The sequence below is a fragment of the Amaranthus tricolor genome, chromosome 15 (assembly GCF_026212465.1).
Source record: "Amaranthus tricolor cultivar Red isolate AtriRed21 chromosome 15, ASM2621246v1, whole genome shotgun sequence".
Taxonomy (NCBI): domain Eukaryota; kingdom Viridiplantae; phylum Streptophyta; class Magnoliopsida; order Caryophyllales; family Amaranthaceae; genus Amaranthus; species Amaranthus tricolor.
The window spans coordinates 11,657,792-11,668,592 of NC_080061.1; the positions used below are offsets into that span (position 1 = coordinate 11,657,792).

The 10,801-nt window shown below is 33.2% G+C and overlaps 1 protein-coding gene across 3 annotated transcripts in view; it reads left to right on the forward strand.

Moving 5' to 3' along the window:
• The window catches only part of LOC130800640 (DNA-directed RNA polymerase I subunit 2), a 25,069-nt gene extending 15,799 nt beyond the window's left edge, over positions 1–9,270 (forward strand). For all 3 annotated transcript variants that reach the window (XM_057664201.1, XM_057664203.1, XM_057664202.1), the window contains 7 exons: positions 2,285–2,388; positions 2,464–2,539; positions 3,385–3,513; positions 3,603–3,743; positions 7,044–7,256; positions 7,729–7,983; positions 8,500–9,270. In XM_057664201.1, coding sequence (XP_057520184.1) covers positions 2,285–2,388; positions 2,464–2,539; positions 3,385–3,513; positions 3,603–3,743; positions 7,044–7,256; positions 7,729–7,983; positions 8,500–8,913 — 1,332 coding nt within the window. In that variant the 3' untranslated portion in view covers positions 8,914–9,270. The remainder of the gene's footprint in view (positions 1–2,284; positions 2,389–2,463; positions 2,540–3,384; positions 3,514–3,602; positions 3,744–7,043; positions 7,257–7,728; positions 7,984–8,499) is intronic.
• Positions 9,271–10,801: the final 1,531 nt, after the last annotated feature.

A 10,801-nucleotide genomic window follows, 5' to 3' on the forward strand; every position in this document is an offset into this window, starting at 1 on the left:
ACTAAACTTATCTTAAACTATTGGTGTTGAAGTGAATTTACCTAAACTTTGTAGCGCCAAAATGAACTAATATAAACTTATGCTTGCTCAAAGTAATTTCTAGAAAGTTGACAAGAACATGCCATGTTTTTACTGGGAAACAAACACGCTAAACAAATTAATTCCATTACTCTAATGCCATTTACCATATTAGTGATCAGAAAAAGGTTGTTTTTCGATTTGATTACAACAAACTCCATTGCTGTAAATCATCAACAACAATATTTAAGAGAATAAATATTGATCTTATATTATACATTCTATACACCACAAAATCTCTTTTCACAACCATGAAAATTATTACCCACATAGCCATTTTGACCTAAAACATATGTCCTAAAATGGGCTTGGATGCATGATTCTACATTTTATTCAAATGCCATTTGTGTTTCAAAAACATATTATTGCAAGAATTATTAAAATGATAGAACTTTTGACAAAATCAACCACATAGCTGTTGATTTTATCTCTCTACTTCGCCATTGGAAGCAGTGTAACCCTAATAAGGTGAAACGCATAATATTTGGCTATTGATTTTCTACCTAAAACCTACTGTCAGAGCTCCTTAACAATAGTGTAAAAGCCCTAATTTTTAAAAGTCCTAATTTACCAAAGTTTTTAAAGCCCTAAGCAATCTAAGTTAAAAAGCTAATCTAAGATTTAAGAAGAGAACAATAGAACATACTAGATTTGCTGATTGGGGTCAAGGGAATGGGGAAAAGAGCTCAAGAAAAGAAATAGATGATTTAGTTACCTGATCGTTCGGATTGGAAGTATAGAACTAGAGAAAGAGAAGGCTGAAGGGTGAAGGCGAAGGCTGTGCTGCTGACCGCTGCGTGCCCTTCTTACGGCCTGCTGACTGCGTATTAGGTTGCCGGTGATGCCGTGCCGAAAGATGAAGTTATGCTGCTGGTTGCCGTTTTAGGTTGAAAGTCATGATGGAAAATAGGAAATAAGGGAAGTGGGGAATGAAAATCAGCAGGCGGGATTATGGGAAAAGAAGGGAAATAGAAATGTAGAGTAATTAGGAAAAAAAAGAGTTAATGGGATTTGAACAACTAACACTTGGTTAAAAGTGCATTTCTCTACCAATTCAGCCAACATGGCTTTTGGTATAACTTTTTTTTGTTTTTACAAAATTTGAGTGATGTCAATTGACATCATTCACTCCTCTATAATTATGCCCCTGCATCTGGTTAGATTGTTTTCACACAATGAAAAATTTGCAGCTTATTTTAATAAAAGTTAAATTTAAGGTGATGCTGAGTTGTTGAACAAATTTACTACAGCAAAGCTGGTTGAAGTTGTATATATGCTAGTGCTACACACCTATATATTATTGTAGCTAAAGGCTAAGCTTGTCTTTTGTTAAGTTGTGTTAGCAAGTATTTCCTGTCCAATCCATGTCCCTTAAAGTACTCTACAATGAGAATGCAAAGAGCTTTTGTTTTTAGTATCAATCTCATAGTAAGAAGGCTTTGATCAGCATTAGAATTGAGCAGGTTTGTTGGTTTTATATCATGTTTGAATTCAGAATGTTAACAGCTCTTAAATTTGTATCGATGTGCTTGTAAAATACTCTGATTGGTATTAGAACTGAGCAGGTCTTTTTGGGTTATATAACCATATATTTATCTGTTGTGTCGAGTGGAGATCATGTTATGGAATTTTGAGCAAAGTGTTCATAACCTAACTAGTGTAGAAACTCGTGCAATGCACAAGTTTGTTAGTATGGAATATTATATTATCATGATTAAATTGACTGAATATATGACTTTTTAAAACTAAAAATTAACTACTGTTCTTTTAAAAATCTTTGCATTAATTTTGATGTTCTGAAGCAGCATAAGTATTCAGTTTAACTGTTATAAAATGAAAAAATGGACATCATTTCCAATAAAGATTCTTTAATTTTGAAGCTATTTACGGAACACAAAATAACTGTTGGCAGTCATTGATTTCCATGCATGTAAGCGTTTTTTTTAAATCACTTATCAAAACTGGAAGCTAAGATGAACTAATCTACTACTGCTTCTAACTAAAATCTCTCCCTCAACATTGGACATATACTGATATACTATGTTGGATGTATGGGATATACTATTGCATTATGATTAGGGGAGGGTCACCCTCATTTGACTATGCTCACTCACTTTCGCTTGTTTTTCTAAAAAAGTACATGTTGAATCATATTCATATTCAAAGTTTCTTATTCAAGATCTTACTAAATATTGGGCTTTTGCAGACTCCTCAAAGTCCAATTGTGCGTACAAGTTCCTATGCTAAGTATGGTATTGATGAATATCCTTCAGGGACTAACGCAATTGTAGCTGTTCTGGCTTATACTGGGTAAAATCCCATGACAAATAGATTGTGAAGTGACTGAATTTTGACATCAACATTAACTGAGCTTCTTTTCTTTAGATATGATATGGAAGATGCTATGATTTTAAACAAATCTTCTGTTGAGCGTGGAATGTGTCATGCCCAGATATATCAGGTTTGGCTATTGAATCTTTTTTTTTTGTACACATGTTTCTTTATTTCTTTTTTTTGGTGGATTATTTTTTTTAGCTTATTCACATAAAGCATAGCAGTAGCAATGAAAATGCCAAAGCCTTATCACGAACAAAAATATAACTGTAAGTTTTGGTCCAACATAAAACCTGACCTGTTTTTTCACGATATGGTTAATTCATTGAATTATAATGTCAGTATTTTTGAGTTCGGAGTAGCACCTTCTTTTCTGCCATCAATTTTGAGAGTTTGGATCAATATTCCACAATTTATACTTAAAAAGCTCTTCTCAGTTCATTATTATAAGAACAATCAATTTAATATTCTAAAATAATATGGTCTTTTTGGGTATTATAGTGTTAAGGAAAATATTTCAACCCTTGATCCATTGAGCATAATCCGACTGACAATTAAATAATTAGTATTCCATAGTTGGTCTTAGGAAAATGCCAAAATGACCAACCCCTTGCTCAAAAGGGTTTGTAGTTGGATAATTTCTCTTTTATTCTTGAAGTTGCATCATCAAAATTGCTGAGTAGGCATGCTAGTTTTAGTAAATTCTTGCACCTTTTGCAGGATAATCCTTTGTGATAACTCAATTCCAGCCTACACATTCATAATGTTAATTCGGCTAGTGGGTTTTATGCCTGGCTTATGAGATAGCTTACTTTCAAAACTAATACTGACATGTAAATTTGGAACACGCTAAATTTATCAGTTTTCTGAGTGTCCTCTCTCATTTCTATGTGAATTTAGCTGATTCATCCTACTGTGAATTCACATGTTTTATAACTCCTCAAAATTATTGTCATCTGAATGTTCTTGCAGACAGAAACTATTGATTTGACTACAGAAGGCAGTAGATCTGATCGTGCCAGCAAATCATTTCGAAGAAGTACTGTTGATAAATCAGCACATTCTTTGATCGATGTAGATGGACTACCCTACCCTGGGCAGGTGACATTGTTTTCTAGTTATGCATTGATGTTGTCCTTGTGCAATCTTTTCCTGATTCAAATGAGAGCTCACAATCTTCTTCGTTTCAGATAATACATCCTAATGAACCATACTGCAGTGTCCACAATAGCACAAATGATACAATCTTTAATAAAAAATTAAAGGGTTCAGAACATGCCGTAGTTGATTCTGTGGTCATTGATGGGAAGAACAAGAAAGGACTTCAGAAGGTATATATTTTTCTTTACTGCTGTTCTCGTTTGAAATGATTTGTGGAATTCAATGTATTATCGTGCATGGTAAGTAATTAATTTAAAAGTATGCATTGATGTTTTTTTTTATGTTTTGAGTATTGGCCCATCCGTTTTTAATTTGTATTCCTTGTTTCATGACTTAATTACGTGTATGTGGCACAAGAATTTGTCTGTATTAGCCATTTCCCCTGTGTTCAAGTTTTTTAAAATCAGTTGAACTGAAAGAGTTTTCTTTAATTACCAAAATACTTAACTAACACAGTCAGTTTTTGTGTAATCTAGATTCCATTATTCAAAATGTTCAGAGTTTGGAATCATCTCTTGCTAGACCTTTTTGTTTTTTTTTTTTTTTTTTATCATCTATCTATGAAGCCCCTTGCTTCCAGATTCTATACCATCCAAAGTTGATGTCTCTTAAGGTTTCACTTCTTGAGACAAATATGGATGGTGGTTTGTTTTAAGTTGAGGTTAAGGGGTGTTCTTTTAATATTGTTAGAACACGCTACATGTAGAAAATGTGTTCCGTACAAAGATAGATTGGTGGTTGTGAGAAGGGATAATTGGGAAGTTGGCGATCAAAAAGAAGGCCTTGTCACCACAGGTTACGAACAAGAACAATGCCAAAGTCTTAATGCCAATATTATAGGGTCGACTATAAAAATTAAAGCAAATCATCATAGGAAATCGTTGCTAACATTAAACAAAGATCATATATTTATTTGACTTTGTCATATACTAATTTTTAACTTAGAAAATCAATTTTAATGATATCTACGTATATTCTTCTCCTCCTTTCAATTCTATCGTTTGTTATATGCTCCTGCAAATCCCAATTCTTTGTCATTTTCATTATTGTTTTACATGTCAAGTTCGCCTACTTTTCTTCTAAGCTTTTTAAAATTTAACTTCCACTCTTTGACCCTTAAATTTTTCAGTCTTCTTTGCACATGTCCAAAACAACATAAACGACTTCTTTGCATTTTGGTTTCAATATTTGTGACTCCAAAACCATTTCTTAAGTCTTCTATTTTAATTCATCTGTCGAGGTGTGTTCACCCATCCATGATCGATCTTGACATACACATTTCAACTGTTCCTTTTCTAGAGAGCCACCAACATTTTAACCAAAACTACTAAATGGTCTAATATCTGGGAAAATTTTCCGTCTATTGTAATATCACACTTGGATCCGATAATATTTTGATCAACTTTTCTTTTAAGTTATCTAAATTTTATGTTTTACATGATAGCTGCATTTTTATAGCTCCGAATTGTAAAAAAATGAAATTAATTCTAAAAAGGAAAAAAATGGAGGAATATTGTAGAACTAATCCAACGAGCATTGGTTTCTGCCTCCCTTCAAAAGAGAAACAAGAAAAAGACACATAAGCTCTTCATCTTCCCCAACATAAAGAACAAAATACAAAGTTATGGGGAAAAACAAAACTAGTAACTCAACAAAAATTTAGAATGAAAGAAAAAGGTAAAATCATAGACATATAAAGAAATAATAAACATAAAAAAAATCCTGAAGAAATAAATAAACACAAGATTTAAAAAAAATACCTGAAATTTTGAGGATATTTCAGTTTTAACGTAAGTGATTAAGTGATAGTGAAAGAGAGTAAGAGATGCAGGTGATTGATGTAGAGAGGGAGAGAAGCCTGTGAATGATCAAAATAGAGACGGACGCATTTGGTTTATGAAGAAGGAAAGACAGATCTTAGACTACTTAGGGTTTGCCAAGGTCTACAATATTTGGGTTTTAAATAAATCTGATCGGGCTTAATGACTTTTGCCTTTTTTTTGTACTTTTTTTATACTTTCGATTTCTTATGATGAAAACCAAATCCAAATCGAATAACAAATTATTATTTTTTTCCAATCCAAATCAAACCGAACAAAAAGAGTCCAAACCAAATAACTAATTCTGTTCGATTTGGTTTGGTTTTTGGTTTTTAACCAAAATACTTATGCCCCTAGTTACATATACCTCCACGTTTTCAGATTAGCATAAACCTATCTCGAATTTTGTCTTCACTCATGATTCAGAAAAATCTTTACCTACCCGTGTCGATATAGGACACATATTGTGAGTCCAACCCAGAATGTTGAAATTGGACTCTTCAGATTTACTTTTCTTTTCCTTTCATCTCTTATACACATTAAGCCTTTCCAGGTAAACCCTTTTCTTTAGTTGTTCAAACCTTATGTTATCATTTTTTAAATTTCATAATTCTAATTTAATTTCATCACACTTTTAAGTACAATAGCATTTCATTACCCCAATCCCATTAAGTGGCGTCCACCTAAGGTGGGTTTGCGCCTTTGCGGTGGTCGAATGTACGCAACCTTATTCTTGTTATACTCTCATAAGTAATAACAAAACAGTTTTCTATTTGACCCTTGGTAGCAAATATATTCATGTAAATAAGAAGTGCACATGATTTAATGAGACGTTTTACTATAGTCGAATTATAAATCTTTGGCCCCATCACACTTTAATATTTATTATTTTAAAAAATTTATAAATTTAATTTTTTTTAAAATTTGATTTTATTATTTCTCTAAAACAACAGTCCTGATATTTTTCAATATCTACTATCCAAAATAATTTAAATATAAATAAATAAATATTGAATAAATTTAATGAAAATGTGTATATTTATATTTAATGTTACAATAAAAAAAAGGAAATACCAATATTTATTGTCATAAAGTATTTTTAATATCCTTCAAGAGAAGATGGTCAACTCATAACAATCAAATATGTATGTTGTAATAATATGACTTTCATGTTGTTTTAACTATTAAAAATGTTTTAAAATTGACTTTTGAGCCTTTTAGATAAATTGTGCTCCTCCCATCCAAAAACCCTGCGACTTTGCCTTGTGCCTTGCACCTCGGAATAAAGACCTTATGCGCCTCGGTGTGCCTCGTGTCTCTTAAAACTAAGTTTTGAATACTGACCTATGAAACCTTGCATACTTAATACTACTCCTGGGAGGTGTAGTGTAAAGCCACTGTTCATTTGATTTCACGTTTAGGCGAAGTGGTCTGGGTGACGACCTAGAAACACTTGCATACTTATCACTACACCTGCAATCCTGCATCTATCAAATGATATAAGATGTACAATATTTTGTTATTGTCTCGAACCTACTGCGACCCTGTACGGAAAGAGCACGGTTTTATTTTGTTTTTGTTAGAAGTACTCAATTTGATTTCTAACAGTGTTCATGTGACAATTTAAAATGCAATTTCTTGTTGATATAGGCTAATGTTCGGTTCCGCCGTCCAAGGAATCCGATTATTGGGGATAAATTTAGCAGTAGGCATGGGCAAAAAGGTGTTTGCTCTCGATTGTGGCCAGATGTTGATATGCCATTTTCACACAACACTGGCATGCGCCCAGATCTAATCATCAATCCGCATGCTTTTCCTTCGAGGATGACAATTGCAATGCTTTTAGAATCCATTGCTGCCAAGGTATTTGGCTAGTATGTATGAACTTTGTTAATATCCTTTACTTTTGTGTGAACCTGTCAATTTCTTTTGCGTCTTCTAATCTGCTTTGATGGCTGGTTAGGATATACAGCTTTTAGAAAGTGATGTAGTTGTAACTCTCCTGGTGTGGGTTTATCTCCTTACCGATGAATCCACATGATGCGACTTGCTATCTGTTCTCAAAGTCATTTCATTTTTCAAGCTGCTATATCTGGAAATTCATATTTATTTGTTGTGAATGCTTAAGTCAGACTGCTGCAGAGTTGACTAGACCCTAGACTCTAGGATTTCTCTGATCTTTGAGGGGCTGTAAAATTATTTTAGTTTTATCTCACTTTTCAAAAAGAGCAAAAGCAGGCATGTGGCATGTGGCACCATTCAAAGTCACTATTTACAGTGCCATGGGAAAGCTTGTGATTTAACGCCTGTCATTGTGCTGTCTCCCCTATCACAGGGTGGCTCTTTAGCTGGAAAGTTTCGCGATGCAACAACATTTGGAGACACTGTCAAGAAGGCTGATGGAGAGCATGGATCTGAATCAAGTTCACTTGTTGATGAACTTGGCTCCTTGTTAACTGCTCGAGGATTTGATAGATATGGCACAGAAATCCTTTATAGTGGAGTTTATGGAACAGAATTAACATGCGAGATCTTTATTGGGCCTGTTTATTATCAACGTTTACGGCACATGGTTTCAGACAAGTTTCAGGTACGCTAATAGCAGTCACTTTCTTTATTCATAATGTTTGATTCTTTATTTCATGTTTGTATTGGTTCAGCTTTCCTTGTGGCGTTAAAACTCGTGGGTTTCAAAATTGATATCTTTTGTATAGCATCAAGACATCAACTTATGCTGTGCATTAAATGAATTGTCTTTATAACTATGGGTCATGTGAGAATTGAGATCTTTCCTTCTTTTGTTGCAAGCTATGGTGGGTGTAGTAGTTCAGTGCCATTCACCCCCATAAACAACAAAATAGCACACCTGTCAACTATGACAAAGGTTTACATCTGACAACTATTATGACCCGATATGCTAAGCTGTTGGACTTGTGGAGTTATGAATCATGATGTATGAGGAGCGTTGTTGTATCTCATGCCAAATCAGGCCCAGCTAGAAGAGATATCTAGCGGATTTGTGCTTTAGATGTTATGCTTGGACATAGGATACTTCATTACGCCATTTGTATATTAAATCGTCTTTGTTTTTCTTACTTCTTCCAAGGTTCGTTCAACTGGAACTGTTGATCCAGTTACTCGTCAGCCTATAAAGGGTAGAAAGAGAGGTGGAGGTATTCGATTTGGTGAAATGGAAAGAGATGCGATGCTTGCCCATGGCGCTGCATATCTATTGCACGACAGATTACATAAAAGCTCTGATTATCACGTTGCTGATGTGTGCTCTCTTTGTGGAAGCATTCTCTCAACGGTAATAATTGAACCTCACAAGCCAGTGGTGCATAAAATCAATGGTCTACCTCCTGCAAGGGCTCCCAAAAAGGTATTCTGCCATGCTTGCAAAACTAGCAAAGGGATGGAAACGGTTGCCATGCCATATGTATTCAGATATCTATCTGCCGAATTGGCTGCAATGAATATAAAGATGACCCTCCAACTTAGTAATGAAGCTGGAGCATGAGCTTGAAATTGAATTTTGCCCCTTTTATCATGCTAAACTAGGATGTTGTATCATTTAAGGCAGCGGAAAGTAGTTGAGTTTTTGTTAGACATAAGGTTGAGTGTATAATTCATAGTACAAAACAATCGCGGTAGAGGTTGCGAAACGGATTTCGCAGCCATTGCGGTTAATTTACGATCAATGCGGCCCCTATATTTTGAATGTGGTAGTGTTACGGGGATCGGTCTTTTTTTTTTGTGCACTATTGTGTACATGCAACATTGGTTGGAATCTTTGACGAGATAAACCGTTAGTAGAATCAAGATTATTATTTGTTTATGAAAGTTTGAGCAAGGAGTGTATCTTGTATCTTGAAAATGACGAATGTGTGATATCAGCCCAGAAACCTGCCATGCCACTTTTGTGATTTCCGAATCAGATTTACAGAGGAGCAAACTTGCGAAGCATTCTCATTCGTGGTATTTATTGGAGCTTTATATATACAACAAATAAATTCCATGACAAATTTATACATACAACTTTGTACTACCCAATGTCATTAAATATGTCATATCTATGATGGTTTGGGGTTAGAATTGTGCATCTGCTTATTAGTGATAATAAATAGGTTGTATTCGAATGAGCTTTTGAAGCACATAACATTTGCAATTTTCACAAGTAATCAGTTCACTTGATTTAAGGCATTTTAATATATTCCATTATGATCTAAAATCAAACTTTGAGTAGTTAGTATGTTTTGTGAGAGACGATCTTTATGAGAGATATCTCTCAAAAGAGGCTCATCCCATTTTAATATATTAATTAAAAAAAGAAAAATGTATAACAAACTTCATTCATAATGTGTACACGCATTCCAAATAAATTACTTTATTAATAACGCAAAAATTGCTCCTTATAGTTGCTCTCAAACTATTTTTTTAGTCCTTCACTTTAGATCAAATCATCAATCACAATCGAAATGGAAGATTTGATACTTGAATTTGATAATTTACATATCAAAATCAATCCAAAAACAATATTCAGGTATGTATTTTAAATAGTTAAAGTATGCATTTGAAACGGTTAAAGTAGGTGTTTTTGTATGATGAGGTGGATGTTTGCTGCATACTAAAGTAGATATTTTACATATTAAAGTAAGTATTTTACATAGTTTACGTAGACATTTAAACTCTTTGTATTAGACATTTAAAATAGGCAACTTGTTATAATAAGCATTTGAGCTAGTTATACTAAGTATTTTTGCATACTGAACTAGTCATATTTAATAATTATAGTAGATTTTTTGTGTATCGAAGTATATGCTTTTGCATACCAGAATAAGTGTTTTTGCATACTAAAGTTGATATTTTATGAGAAAATAGACATTTTAAATAGTTAAAGTCGACATTTAAAACGGTTATTACATGAAAAAGTAGGTGTTCATATTATGCAAACTAGGTGTTTAAGATACATAAAATAGGACTTTTATCTTATAACAATTACGTGTTTAATTCATATCAAATAATTATTTAATGTATGCAAAATGGGTGTTTATAATAGGTAATTTCAACAATATTCGCAAAAAAATTTCAAAGCCATCTCCTGCTAAGGCTAAGTATCACTACAATTTAAAATCAAGTAAAATATGTTATATATTTACCAAACTAAGAAGTTAAACAATAGAAGTTTTTTAACACCTAATATCATGAAATCAATTGTGATCATCTTTGATGATAACACACTTACGCCGAAAAACAATAACGTCAATGATAGTTTTTGTACTTCATAATCTTTAAATATCTACTTTTAGATCTTAAAACTCTTACTTTAATACTACAAAACACCTATTATAAGTAGATAAAAGATCTACTTATTAATTTCCAAAATAAAGAAAAGAAAAACTTCTACT